The 15145-nt window shown below is 43.5% G+C and overlaps 3 protein-coding genes across 4 annotated transcripts; 1 reads left to right on the top strand and 2 right to left on the bottom strand.

Moving 5' to 3' along the window:
- Nucleotides 1-68: 68 nt before the first annotated feature.
- Nucleotides 69-4836, bottom strand: LOC118415745 (ADP-ribosylarginine hydrolase Tri1-like). Of its 2 annotated transcripts, none has more exons than XM_035820537.1 (9): nt 4654-4836; nt 4268-4434; nt 3706-3840; nt 3085-3237; nt 2492-2646; nt 2060-2183; nt 1659-1820; nt 1282-1412; nt 69-1109 (listed from the first exon to the last, which is right to left on the bottom strand). In XM_035820537.1, the coding sequence occupies exons 2-9, from the start codon at nt 4406-4408 to the stop codon at nt 452-454; spliced, it is 1659 nt and encodes a 552-aa protein (XP_035676430.1). In that variant the 5' UTR covers nt 4409-4434; nt 4654-4836; the 3' UTR covers nt 69-451. The 2 variants fall into 2 exon arrangements, with proteins under 2 accessions (XP_035676430.1, XP_035676429.1); XM_035820536.1 differs by having other exon boundaries at nt 4268-4428.
- Nucleotides 4837-4968: 132 nt separating this feature from the next.
- Nucleotides 4969-13134, top strand: LOC118415804 (neuralized-like protein 4). Its single transcript, XM_035820633.1, has 6 exons — nt 4969-5075; nt 5519-5668; nt 6311-6449; nt 11161-11294; nt 11661-11805; nt 12172-13134. The coding sequence occupies exons 1-6, from the start codon at nt 5048-5050 to the stop codon at nt 12392-12394; spliced, it is 819 nt and encodes a 272-aa protein (XP_035676526.1). The 5' UTR covers nt 4969-5047; the 3' UTR covers nt 12395-13134.
- On the bottom strand, nt 13135-15145 carry LOC118415802 (crystal protein-like). Its single transcript, XM_035820628.1, has one exon. The coding sequence runs from the start codon at nt 14944-14946 to the stop codon at nt 13264-13266; it is 1683 nt and encodes a 560-aa protein (XP_035676521.1). The 5' UTR covers nt 14947-15145; the 3' UTR covers nt 13135-13263.

Here is a 15145-nt window from a genome sequence, read left to right as displayed (position 1 = left end):
GCCTTTATGATAAAGGCATAACATATTCACCCGGACAGTTGCTTTATGTAAAAAATATATACTAATTGCTGCAAAAGACATGTTTGCATGCAATTGAAAATAGCTGATATCTATCAGATAGGCCATTGTCTTTTAGGTTACATTCCTATTGTACAGAAAGGATGTTACATGTTTTTACCAGGCAAAGCTGCTCTATACACACACTGTCAACGGTCATCACAATTCTTAACATTACCACAAAATCATAAGCCATTGCCCATCAGGTCCAGTCCTATTCTACTTTCTTCTGTTGGTTCTGATTATTTCATACACACTTGAGAAGGACGCTACCTTAGAGTCTTTCAGACTTTGTAACTACATGTCTAACACCTGCTACATGTAATATGGTTGCTTTTTGCCCTTCAAGAGCAAATACTTCCCCATACATCTCTTTTTTTTCTACAAGTACTGGTTAGAAGTTCATGGGACCCTCCTGGGTATTTGCTTGTGGTTCAGCTGCACCTTCAACAGAACCCTGTTTGCCCCTGTTTGGTTCATTGTGCGATACTGAGGCCCCACCCTGGCCACCAAATGCAGCAGTATATGATGTCTTAAAACGGTCATCAACTGTTCCACAGCTATGTGATACATCATGAGGCTTCTGGTTGTGGAAAGGCTCAGAATGACCAGGCTTGTCAGTGTACGGGTCATGCCTAGACCCCACATGACCAGACCTGTGGGGGTTCTCATCGGACTTCTGTGGGTACTGATGATGGGGCTGCCCTGCAAGACCTGACCTATTTGTGTTACCTCCATGAACATGATCCTTTGTTGGAGGACAACGGATGGTAACACTATCAGCCAAGCCCACATGACCATGGCTTCTTCCGGTTTGCTCAGAGTCTCTGTGAGCATTGCGAACACCCTCCTTGTGTCTTTCCTGTGATGTTTTACTTGTCTTCTCCCCATGCTTCCCTTGCCCTTGTCCAGTGGAGACAGAAGCGGGTTGTCCTGTGTATCTGTGGCCTTCCACAGTGTGTCCATGGTGACTATGATGTCCTGTTCTGTCTTCTCCATCCCTGCCTCTATGAGATTTGTTGGCCTTCTTCAAACCAACAGCCTGTAGATACCTGAAAACAAAAACATGTTAATAGTCTGTCCTATTCAGGACAACGTAAAACATATTGAGAGTGATCACGAAAGATAAATTCTTGACTATGAAGATCTTACGCTTAAAGCAAAACCATTTGCCAGTCCTTCTCAGCAATCTTGCGGAATGTGTAAGCTTTATTCATTCCTTACTTTTTGATCTGCCAGTTCAGCCAGTCCTTGTGTGGCATCTTCATGACCCAAGAATCCGGCAGACTCTTCCTTCCCAGTCTGCAGCCCAGGAGGGCCCCCGCCACTGCTGCATTTGTGTCTGCATCACCCGCCTTTCAAACAAAGGGACAGAAATTCTTTAATTTCTCAAGGAAACTCTTAGTATTGAGCTTATCTATCAATACATTTCTATCTTCATTGTTGATGCCATGGACAAGGCTAACATTTCATGCAGTGCATTGGAAGGCACCAATACATGAAGTAGTATTCAGTATAATTTTTATTATACTGATACGGATGTCAGTTTAGGAGCAAAGTGGATAACTAACTTCAATGTGTGACACTACAGTATCCTGTACCTCCATGGTGATCCTCTCTATAGCCTTACGGAAGTTGTCCTGTCGTAGTGCCCAGAAGCCGGCACCCAGAGTCTTGTAGGTGTAGCCGATCACACCATGAGCATCCAGCTGCAGCTCTTCTAGCTGTCTGGGTTCCATGTACCATCGCAGCTCATCCACTTGCTAAAGAAAGAGAAGGTGGTAGGTAAATGTATTCTCCATGGGTTTTTAAGGGTTAGCAATGGCCAGATTTCTTATAGCAGAGACAGCAGTAAGAAATCCTGGCCACTAGTACCTCCCTGACCAAAACCTCTGCTTGGAGGACAGGCAAAATAAACACTCATCCAAACTGCAGTGGAAGGAATTTCAGATGTAGACAAATAAAGTAGACAATGAAATCTTACTAAACATGCACATTGTACCTTGTCATGGTTCAAATACGCAGAAGCACATTTGAAACTTTTCTGGATGATTTTTTCCACATCTGTCTCACCCTGCAGCATCTGGGCAATGGCAGTGGTGACAGCAACACATGAAGCAACACATCTGCAGAAAACAAAATATTTTGTGATAACTTAACAATATACACTCACAGTACTTAGAGAGTGGGTTATGCAAATCTGAGCAGTTCCAGTTCTTTAATAGTTCGATAAGGTTAGGAAATCAATGGATATTGGATTTCTTTTGCACAACCAAAGTTGTACAGAATGAGAGCTGTCGACTCATTGAGCACAAACTAGACATGCCTTCCAGATGAATGCACTTGTTTGAAAATACACCCACCTCCCCTTATATACTTTCAATGGACATTGGGGTTTGTTGGCATCTTTTTTCTTAAAAACAAAAGCTGTTACCGTGGATCTGCATGTGTTGTTTGGCAGAACAGTTTGGCGTTCTCCCCGACAGTGTCCAGGTCCCAGAAGTGGTGCACACCCAGGATAGACGTCCTCATCACCGCACCGTTAGGAGCTGCCGCTTTCCCTGTACCCTCCCACACCTCACGGGCAGCCTGGGGAGGGGAAATGCACAATAAGGTGAGTGGAAGCGTTAAAGGGTTGCTTGTTGTTTATTTGTAATTGTAAAGGTAATTGTAATTGTAATTGGTAAATTCTAGAGTAAAATAATGAAATTTAGGTTTAGTGCATTATGTTACAATTACTGACTTAAAACATTATATGAGTTTTACTGGGCAGGTACACGGGCAAGTGATATACAGATGCCTGAACTGTTTTTAAGAGGGCTGGTACTAGGGTGAATGAAGTAGTATGAGTTTGAGGTTAGCCACCTTGTTCCTCTTAATCATTGTTGATGTCACTTCTTAGCACAATGGTTAAGAGGAACAAGGTGTCTCATTTTTGTCTTCTACTGCATTGATGATCAGAATGGTTTTGTTGTTGGTGGTTAGATGGCTGTTTATTTTCATGTCCGTGTTGTTGTTGTTAATTACCTTCTGAGGATTGTCAAAGAACTCGGGATGAGTCAGCACAGTGTGTGTCGTTCTGCCCAGACCACACCCGCCCCTGTCACCCAGCTCTTGAAACCCATCCAGCATCCACTTATACAGGTCTCCGGAGAACGTCCTCAGGGTGTCCTCACTCACCTGGGCAGATGGGACAGTGTTATATATAGATAGTGTATGTGCTGAACTGAGCAGTGTGCTGTGGTATAGTAACTTACATTCAATTACTGCAGAGGATGAACGCTGCACTTCTTAAGACCATGTACCTAGAGCTATGGATAGTAAGGAAAGGTCATGTACATTCGTACACTAAGGAGTACAAAAGATGTTGATAGGAATTAGTATATGCTTGACAAGATCTATTCTAAGACTTCTGTATGTAATTTCTTGTCTATACTACATTTATGACCTACTGTGTCTTTTTATAATTAATTTTCATATCTATAAGTTTATAATTCTTCAACATGTAACCATCTGTGATATCAGACTGCTGAGCATGTATCAAAGTCAGAGTAGTATCTCACATATGGACCACTGAGTGGTGCACATGTGAGATACTAATGCCCACTAGAAGTAAATCTGACTATAGTGTTCTCTAGAATGCCCCACCTTGTCCCCTGTACGGGTGAGGGCCTGCATGATGAGGATCATCTGATCACTATCGTCGGTCCAGTCCCCTGTTCTCCAGCTGTTACGGTGTCGGTCTGAAACCTTCATGTCGTACTCTAGTGGTGGCTGGTAGTACTGCAATATTGGTATTATACATAGAAAGAGCATGTTGACAAAGGCAAAAGTCTATTGTCAGATGTTTACATGCAGTCTTTGTAGCTCCAATCTAATACAGTAATACAGTAATAAAGCCTCAAAAGACATGATTTCTCTTGACACCTGTCCTGGGGTCAGCTTCAGACATAGATAATATCAATCTCACATATTCTCTATCTGGATATTATAATTACATGTAAGTACAATACACAAAGAACGGTCTCAGAATCATAAATTTTATGCAGCACCTCAATTCCCAAGTACAGTGTGTTGCTAGAAGTACTAAGTAACCTACATCACTACCTTTGCCATCATGAGCTTTTCTGTAAGTTAAGTCTATTTAGTTGAAAATGAAAGTGAAAGTTTGACACCAGTATAGAGACAATTAAAAAGTGAGGAGACTAACTTTGTGAGCCTTTCTCTTATCCATGAACTCTGTCAGCAGACCAATGGCGTCCCCCGTACACTGTCCATAGATAGTCCCGTACACTTTGTCCAGGTCAACATCCATTCCTACAGGACACGCTGCTCCCAGAGGACTGGCCATACTTCTCACTGTAGTCTGGTCTAGAACTTAGAAGGCAAAAACGATTTACAATTATTGATCCAGAATCTCCAGATACCGATCTGTGACAGAAATGAAGTCCCATTTGTTGTAATAATGATATGAAATAACTTTCCAACAACATGTTCCTTAATACAAAGCAACTATTCACTTATTTCTGTTATCATTTGACACTTCCCAGTGCCTGAGAACGTAGGACTCTGAACCCGGAAGTGCGGGAAACTTACCTTGCTTCGACTCTTTTTATCGCTTGAACAAATATAATATTCGGAGCTTTCGGACCTAAATTGTGGCTTGATGATTCTCCTTGCACAGATATTTATCTTTAGTAAGATGCGTTCGCCGAAACCAAGCTAAAGGTTCGTACGTATAACGCTGTGATGTCTTCTTGGAAAGACAGGTGCACCGAAACTAGGCACTGATGCTGGGCGGTATAACAATGACGTCATGGCAATTGACCAATCACAGCTTGCGTCTAGACGACTATGCGAAACTGGGTTTTCCCAAGCCTGGTTTTCCCCAGTGACTCAGTCTCTGTTGGAAAATCCCGGTGCTCGACACTGTTGAATTAGACCTTTCAGAGATTGGACGGACGTAACGTTTTAGATCTACAGTAGAGCCATGAGTGAACTCGGAAGATCATATTACGGTAGGTTGGTAATACATATATATTCCCTAGGGAGATTTACCGGTGGCATAAGATACTGTACGTGTATCAAAGCTGGCCAAGGAGTATTGCCAGCCAAAAGGGAGTCGGCCGGTCCTGATGGCCCGGAGATTATCCAATTGCAAGCAGAGGTGGTGGGGAAGATTGTGATCTTTTCCCCATATCTTCCGTTTTCTCTCCACATTTTCCAGCAACCTCTGTCTCCGGTCGGAGCCTGAAAAAAAACAACGAGAAGGGAACGGGAGATATATGAGGAAAAAGCCACAATCTTCCCCACCGGTGCATCAACCTCTGCTTGTAGAGAAGGCACGGCAAGGCGCTACGACCTGTACTTAGCTTGTTTGAGCACAAATGTACAATAAAGGTCATTCATTCATTCATTCATTCATTCAATTAATGATTTTGATGATGATTTTGTTGAGTAGGTCGCACGGGAAGGGGACATCCTGGGACGAGACGGGATACCATCTTTACCCCGGGGCTAGTGCGTGAGGTCCGGCGGGCAAAGCTCAACCGCTTTAAGTGCGAGTACCAGCGCCGCTGCGCACGGTTTAGGGATGAACTTGGACTGCAGGGTGAGCAGTTGTAGCTCTTGATGTAGCTTCATAACCGTGTGGTTGGCGGTGCGGCACTGATTCGCGGTATTTAACTTCGCGCCGATGTAAACATAAGAATCTATATACTAGATATATCCTCACTGTGTCTCATTTCAATATTGTATGTATATAATAGATCTAAATGTACTAGTAGTTTGCACAAGATCTATGATATCAGCACTGAAGTAGTCTGACGCAACATTCTGGCGTTGTCTCACATAGTACGCTGTGTTTCCTTTCTGATATTGAATACCCTAGACTCTACATCTACTGTAACAGTTACAGTAATCGATTGATATAGCTAGTTGTCTTGTACAATATACTTAAGTTTGCCTTACATTGTAACGTTACCTGTTGCAATTGCTGCACAATAAAGGCTGTGAAGGGGGGCATTGTAGCCATGCTTATTTGACTCGATACAAACTTGGGTTGACTGTCTTGTCCACATATGTGTCTTCTGATTACAAGATCCAACGTCAAGTTGCACTCCAATGGTATAAGAGTCCACAATCAAATAGAACCTCATATTCAAGGGTAAATAATCCTCGAAACCTCCTGTATACCAAACAGAAGAGCTGGAACATATACAGCATTATATATTTCATATTGCTTGTCCCACAGACGATCTCTTCTTCCCTGAGAGAGACATGTGTTATTGTCCATCCTGCCACGAGAAAAGGGGAGACATCGAGATCTACCAGCGCGGAAACCCGCCCAAACCTTACGTCCTGCCGTTGGGCTGGAGCAGATTTGCTCTGCAGTAGGTGTTGAGCTTTTGTCGGACAGAAGTGTGTCCGTGGTTAACTAAATTCTACGGAATCCGTTTTCGGTGTGTGTGTGTGTTTGTTTGGGTTGCTGTGTATCCGTATACTCTCCAAGCAGAGGTTAGGCTCCGGCTGTTTTTTAACGTTTTTTTAGTCGTTTTTATCGGGCTTTCTATTTTGTTGTTTTTCTTGAAGTACGCCAGCCAAACACAGCAAGATATAGAAAAAAAAATAGAAAGCCCGATAAAAATGACTAAAAAAACGTTAAACAAGAGCTTTTAAAAAAAGCTGGTCTTTCGCTTACTTATATTGTGTAGGTAAAACTTTTACCAGATGAGTTTCAGAACAGTTTCAATGGTATGAACTAGGGGTGGGTACTGGAACAGAAAATTCAGGTACAGGTACAAAGGATCAGGTGCAGGTCCGGACTTGATGGTCTGTGCAAACTTTTGAAGGGGCGATACTCAAAACAATTGTCCATTTCGCTACTAAGGAATTAGTGGAGTATCTGATTACCACTGGTGTTATAAAGTCCTATGTTCATGTGAACAACACTTGTTCTGTACGTTGACGTACAAAGTTTATTCAATTTGTTCTCGTAATTTATTGCACCAGTAAGCCCTTAAACGTATAGATGCCTGCTGATATAATGTGTTCATTTTCTAATTGGTGCAGCATCCAGTTTACTGATTTTTGTCAGGTCTGTGTCTGTTAATAAAATTGTACTTAATGAGTTTCAAAATGCAAATGCAGTTTCATTGTGGTATGTTGAAAGGAACGTTTCATTTCTTTTCGGAAAGCAAAATTATTGAGATTTTGATTCATTACGTCAGTGGTTATGGGCCACAAACTCACTCCATCGGGGTAGCTTGGAATCTTCTCATTTGAAATCAATTAGATAAAATATTAGTCAGTGTATTTTACATATATCAAAGAGGGATACACTTTTGTTGAAGTTTCTTCCACGAAGATCCCTTGAAATTTCGAGTAGTAAGCAATTTTCCACATGCAACCGCCACCCACCCCACGTCAGATCTCTGCACAATTCTGGATTTCATAGAGGTAATTCTCCACATCGTGACTTAGGCTCTGGGTCATTTCAACTTGAGAAGGATCAGAGGACTGATCGAAAGCGTCGGTATATAAGCGCTTTATTTTGTGCACGGATATATGGTCCTAAAATTGTAACATCGTAATAACACATCAAAATCGCGACACCCCTTCCCAACATGCGACACTCCCTTGGGACAAAATGGTGGCGCCCATGGACGCCAACGAAAACAATATACTAGTAGGTTTTGTTATCGCAGGCCTGTAATAAATTGCTATTTGTTCCAACATATGCAACTATACAAAAGTAGTTGTCTATACATGCGACGTTCCGGGCGAGCTCTCTCCGGTCACCGACCTTCCAAAATTTCCACATGGCTGGGGAGGACGCGAGACGCCGCCAGCGAGACCCCGACGGCTGTTTAATAACACCAAGGAGGTTAAAAAAGACCTCGTCAGAGAACTTGATGCTGTGCCTTTAGGAGATTCATAAATAGAATAACTGACAAATTCAGTCGGTAACGATTTTTGTATGCAAAAAAAAAAAATCAAGTTTTATTTGACTCTTTTGACAGTAGACCTCCACAAAACTCAGTAGATACATTGTATATAGCTTTCACATCTTTCCTGTATGTACAATGCTCACAGTTCCCTACTCAAGTCAATCTATACACTGTCACCAGTCTTCACCAAACACGATTAGAATGTGCTAAGATTCAGGATGGATGCTTTTTTTCCGTTCAATGAATGTTGATCAAAGGCAGATATTTCCTCATGATAGCCATCACTTGAGTTGTACAATGTAAAAGTGGAAAGGACATCATATTCTGACTGTATTTCTTCACTACCTGCTAGCAGAGAGACTGCACCAGTACACACTATGAACATGTACAGACTCCAGATGTTACAGAAGGTATGAATCCTTTATAAGAATAAGGCGTACTAAAATTACATACCGGTAATTATAGGTTTGTTACAATGGCCATTTCTACACCAAAATCTTACATCATGTCTGTCAACCCAGTTCACATGAGATGGAAACAATTGGAGATTTCTTTGATCCGACCTGGTCCTCCCCTCCCCCATCTAAGTTTGTGCTACTCAATATCACTAGTTCATGAAAGGACTTACTATACAATGGACTAGATATCCTTTACCATATGAGATGACCACAAGCTGACCAGTGTAAAAGCTACAGGTGGTAAGTTTTTTGAAAGCCCATGTTCCCAAGTTTCTGAAGGATGTATAGTATCCTGTGTGGTAACCATGTGCTACCGCCCGACAACCATCTGTTTGAGATCCTTGAGGCTGTGTTCTCTGGCGACCTGCAGGGCGTGGTCCAAGGCATGGATCTGCACCAACAGCTTAGTTACCTGCTTAATGCTCTCTCTGTAAGGAAAGGGGATGCAAAAATGAGCGAGTTGTGGGGTAATCAAAATATGTTACAACTAGACACATGTTCGATGTAGACACAGGCTTTGTGGCACTGGAACTAACCTACTCACTGTAAAAACCGAAAACTCTCCTTGTTTTAAATATGAGGTTCAACAACCAAACCTCCAAACAACCAAACAATCAAACAAATAATGATTCTCCAGAAATTTGGACTCCAGGTCAAATAGCAAATGTAACATAGCCAGACAATATAATTACTGTTGGTCACTTCTTTTGTGGCCAAGAGCATGTTATCATTTTATTTAGTTATGAAGTTTTCATAGCTTTAGAATGCTACAACAAATACTGTGGATATCCGCCAAATAATGTTAAATTTTGGACAACACTTACGACATTTGTCAGTTTCTTAAAAACATGAAATCTGTAAAAACAGGTACAAATCAACATTTTACCCGTCATGCATATGGCGCATCTGAAGACTAAAAGCAAGGAGGTTAAAGAAGGACTAAAAGCAACGAGGTTAACCTCCTTGCTAAGAGTCATATTTTGCTGTATAGTTTATTGTGTCCACCCCTTACCTTGCTTTTCTCCTGACTATGTCGGGACAGCCGATGCTGTTCTTGTGTAGGTTGAAGTTTAGGAAGATTTTAGGATCTCTTTCCATTGCAACTACCATCTCTTTTTAACCTCCTTGATCATTACCACACGGCGTACGGTGAAAATGGCACATAATGGGTGAATGTTGGTGAAACACGGTGAAAATGTGTCACCCGGATTCGCATTGTTCCCATGTAAATATGGAAGGGTGAAAGCAAATATTGCACCTACGTGACAAAAGAGTGAAACATGGTGAAATGACGGTTTCACCCCTAGTAAAACAAACAGCAATTACGTCATTGTGTGTTTCACGAGCTAGCGACGTGCTTGCCGCTGTCCAGTCGACGGCATTGGGACTGAAGACTGCCCGCCCAGTTCCTCAGCGCAAGCCGAGGATTTTTTTCGCATTGCCGCTAGCTCCGCAAGCCGTGGAAATATCTTTGACACTGGGATTGAAGACTGCCCGCCCAATTCCAGGATTTTTTACGCTTGCAGCTAGCTAAGACGTGCACGTGATCGCAATACGCACCTCTGATTGGTTGATCCTACAGCTGTAGGGGGTTCCCCGCTATCTACTTTCTTTGCTGCCCCATGATGCTTTGCGCCCACCCGTGTCAAAGAAAATTTCTTTTTCATTTCTACGCACACGAAAAACGCTATATTCCACAATTACATTGCAATATTGCCGTGTGGTAGTGACAGATTGTGAGATGAAGATTTCCTTCAACTGCTGGCATTGTAACGTTGTTATGCTCTGAACTTGCCAAGGACGATAACGTCCTTGGAACTTGCCCAGTGTTTCTTGACCGCCTAATCATAAGGTCCGACCTACCCCTACCTACTGGGAGGAAAGACACCACAACGTTTGGACCCTTTCGTACGCGCCGCGTTCACTAAGAGAAACGAAGTGTGACTGATATCCATCGAATACACGTACGCAAAGATACCTTAAATGTTTTCTCTTTACCTTGCAGATATAGTACAAGTTGAATCGCGGAGGTCTTTGGTTGAATAGACGTCTACAAATACGTTGTGCAGGGCACATTGCAGGTCCTTTATTCCTGCTAATAAGCCATGTATAAACCAAGCTGCACATTCATGGCAGGCCGATACGTATGTCATACATACTAGTACTTGCATGGCCTTTGGCAATACCATCGAATCTGCAGGGTAGAATATCTCGCTAGCACGGTATGGCATGGTCGACCCGGACGGACGGACGGACGGACAGACGGACAGCAATCTAATATCAGTCTGATTGCCTTTCGCCGCGGAAGCGCGGCGAAAGACAAAAACAGCCGGAGCCTAACCTCTGCTTGGAGAGTATATCCGTAGTCATTTGAACGCACTGTCGGCAGAGTGACAGGAAGTGAGTGGGGAGACGATCGCAAAGGTCAGACTTGCCGGAGTAGTAGGAAGTAGAGGTCAGAGTTAGTAGAGCTAGTTATTAATAGGACTTGACAGCCCAGGCCGAAGGTCACTTTTAACGGGGAGGTATTGTTTGGACACCTTTAATCTACATAAAAAAACATATTTGAATAATCAATGAACTACAATAAAACAAGACAAAAAGCTCCAGATATTCACGGAGTCGTGAGAAGTTGGAACTCTTGTGCAGGTAGCATTTAGCATTGTTTCATTACGTCCCTCCCCTCTGTTACTCAGGGTTCCCCTGCCACAGGTGATGCTGCCCCGGGGTGGGACAGTCGCTGCGTTTGACAGCTGGCAGATGTGTTTCCACGGAACTCTGAAGGACAACGTCAAACCTATCCTGGAGACAGGGGGACTGCGCCGACCGGGTAGGGGCTTCAACTCTTCACGACCCGTGATAGGCCAATCGGTACTCAGATCTAAAATTGTAAGCCGAGTCTCTGTGTTCTCTGTAGAAGGAAAATCAAAATGAGAGGATTTTGCTGGGGTTTCGTATTACGTGCATGCAATAGGTGCTATAGGACCCGTGTAACTGAACTCGTAATTTAGTCAGACCGGCCAATATTTTTTCTTGATCCCACATGTTCAATGCGCGTAGCCTGACTATAACTTAAGTAGACTTCTTACGAGTAAAACGTTAAGTACTTTAACGTTCTTTATTTGATATTGCGTTAAGTACACTACGTGACAACCAATAAGTCCATTACGAAATCATGATATGCTTTAATTTTTAGGAGATGACATTTCCGGAGGAACCCTGAGCCAGAGGAACGGTCACTTCAACGAGGAGTGGAAACCTGAAGGGTTCGACACGCTGCAGGTCTTCGTGTCACCCAGCATCCGATACTCCTCCAAGGACGCGTACTCATCTCCATATACGTGCGTTCCGTATTCAAATGAAATTCATATTCATTTTTGCGTTGGCTGTACAGAATCTTACACAATATATGTTTAAGTGATATACATAAGTGAGTATGCTAAACTTTCTTCCAACACTGAAAAGTATACATGGATCAATGACCACTGTCGCATTCCTTAGATCAATACTGATCACTGTCAGGGGACACTGGTCGTTGAAATTTTCAGTATTGATCCTGAAGAAGGCGACAGTGGTCGTTGAAAATTTGATCCGTGTTTACCTTTGGGTTGGAAGAAAGTTTAGGATTGCACTATGATTACTACTTACACAGATGAGCTTCCATGATAATGTAGATGAACACTTAAAGTTGCTTTATCTCTCCACAGCTGGCGAGACAGAGCTACCGGCCAGAAGTACAGGGTGAGGTCGGCGTTTCAGGCCCGTATCCGCCCGGGCAGCTACAGTATCGGCCCGACTACCCTGCACCATGTGCGCCGTGGGGACAGGATTGACCCCATCTACGGGAATGATGAGATCGAGTGGTCCACCAAACACGTGGACGCCATCATGCTGTATGGGCTGCTCATCAAGATGGAACCTTGTTCTTAATATTTGAAAAGAAAAACAAAGGAAAGTCCTTATAATGCCAACCTGGACGGGAAATCACCGGGCATGAGCTTCGATTTTGATTTGAATGTTCAGCTTTCTTTTATGCTCCAAGTAACACATGTTTTGTTCATGTATAATACCCTGACTGTGTTACTGCTGTGACATGTATTCCTTTCCCTTGTGCATACTTCGATCAAAGGATGTTGGTGATTCTATATGTGTCGTTTCTTTGTAGACTTAGCCCATTTAGCCCCATTAGAAAAAAAAAATAGTCAAAAAGGGGCAACCCAGCTCTCTGAAATTGTAAATGCCTGTAAGTTCTTTATAATCTACCTGGGAGTAGCGATAATTTAGATTCACTTTGGATTAAGATTGATTTTAAGCTTTCATTTAATATATTTATTAAGGCAAAATTTGTGAAGGTCTAAGAAAGTTGTTTATATGGAATGAAAGATGCTGTGCGTACTCGATTTGACAGTATACCAGTACACGCATTTCCCTGTTCACGTATCTGAATTCAATAATCTTGGAAGTTAACTTTATCGAATGTAGAACATTCTTATTTGGTGTTTATTTTAGGGACATAATGGGGATGACTTAAGACTTCATTATGAATACGGTTTGACTATTTTAACCATTTTAGTTGTTGGTGATGTGACTTCTATGGCCCTGGTATGGTGGGTTCATATTTCTGGCGTAAACAGAACGATTTTAAAAAGAAACCAATTAATCCCAAAATATGACATTGTATTGACGTTCTTTATTTACTGCATGACTTTTTACCGTACACAATACACATTTCAAATATGATGCATGAGAGCCTATGCATGTGTAGTGATAACCCAGAACAAGATGAAGAGTAGCTCAGTCTAACCTCCTTGGTTTCCTCTATTGTAAATGTTTTCCTTGTCCCAAAAGTCACACTTGTCCTGTCGATAGTTCCGTATCAGTGTGTTTTGTGGTGTTGTGATGTTAAGAATCGTATAATGATTATCATTGTTGTACCTTGGCCAGGTTAAGGTATCTGACATGTTGAGATTTAGACTCACGAGATGCTGGTTTTGCTTGTTAGGATCTCCCGTGTGCGCGAAGTTACCGTAGTGGTAGGCTATGGTGTCCGCCATGACCTGCTCGTTAGGAGTCAGACTGATGTTTGCCAGTGGAGGTGTTTGAAACACAAACGGCACGTTCTCGCCATGACACACATGACCGTCACAGTATGTACTGTCGCCCCAGGCGTGTTTGAACGACCAGGAGTGGTCAAAAACGGATAGCCAGACGTCGGTGTCTCCTGCCTCGACGGCATTCCGGCTGGCGTTACGGGTCGGACAGGTGAAGACCCAGTCTGTGACGGCTTTGGACAGGTAAGGCCGATAATCGGAGGTCTGTGGCGGGTTGTACTCACGGATCGCCTTCTCTGCCTTCCCGCCTAGAAAAGCCACCACGATCCCGTCTAACTCCAGTTTTGAAATGTTCTTGTTAAATGCACCATAGACGTAGGGCCTTGCTTCTTCAGTAACTGTACCGATGATGAAGGGCTTTTTGTGAAACTGTCCCTTTGCAAACCTGTCTACGAGTTCTTCCGCTAAGATGTCCCCGTCTATATACGGTCCCCACTGCACGAACATCTCCAGCAGATGGAAAGGGTTTGCTATGAAGGTGCCTGTCTTGTCCTGTGCGTCTAAAATTTCTTCTGTGGTCTTAGAGCGGATACATGTCATGTCGCCATGGGAACAGTTCAGTAGTCCAGCGAAGCGGTTCCCAAGACGAGCAGCTTCAGAGTGAGACTTGTGGTTGATAGTGAAGGGCAGGCTCAACACAATGGCTCTCTCAAACAAGCCAGCAGACCTGTTGTTGGTCATGTGAATGCCAATCGAATCGGACCCTGCACTTTGTCCCACAATGGTGACGTGAGTTTTGTCTCCCCCGAAGTTGCCGATGTTTTCCTGGACCCATTCCAGCGCCAGGATCTGATCCAGTAGTCCGTAGTTTCCAGTCGCCGCGTCTTTTCCTTCACCTGCCACGAGGAAGCCAAGAGCTCCAAGTCTGTAGTTGGTGGTGACGACAACAGTGTTGGTTTTGTTAGCCAGAAAACGTCCATCGTAGCACAGGGCTGACCCGGTACCAGAGTCAAAACCTCCGCCATGAAGCCAGAACAACACGGGAATCTTGACAGTAGAGTTCACTACGGTGTACGGGGCAAATATATTGAGATACAAACAATCCTCACTGAGTTTCCCGTCCCGGGGACAGACGTGCTGGGGGTCGTCATCGTTGGGCCCGCAGCCGTGTCGCGGGCATGCCGGGCCCGGCACGCTGCCGTCGCGGATACCGGGCGCCCAGGGCGTGTTGAACGGCTCTGGAGGCTTCCAACGGAGTCCATCAACAGGTGGCAGTCCGAATGGTAGTCCTAGAACAATGACTCCTTCGTTTACAGACATGCCACGCACGGCTCCGTATTGCGTTTGAAAGACAGGAGCTTCATCTATGGCGGATATGCCCGCCATCATCGCTGTAAAGAGCAATATCTGGGAAACACGTAGGAAAAGCATGGCTGATATGCTATGTACACGAATATCGTATAAAACCGCAGGTGCTTTGAGCTGCCTCAGCAACTTTTTCGTAAGGTCCAAAAGGTCGTGGTCACATGAAAACAAACCTTGGGCCACTGATTTACCTTTCGACCTTTGCCTCGCATCTAATGCGAGAGCACAGAGAAAGGGATATTGTCGACGGATAATAGAGAAAAAG

This window comes from Branchiostoma floridae, chromosome 5, assembly GCF_000003815.2.
Source record: "Branchiostoma floridae strain S238N-H82 chromosome 5, Bfl_VNyyK, whole genome shotgun sequence".
Lineage (NCBI taxonomy): Eukaryota > Metazoa > Chordata > Leptocardii > Amphioxiformes > Branchiostomatidae > Branchiostoma > Branchiostoma floridae.
This window is presented reverse-complemented; position numbering and strand designations above follow the sequence as displayed.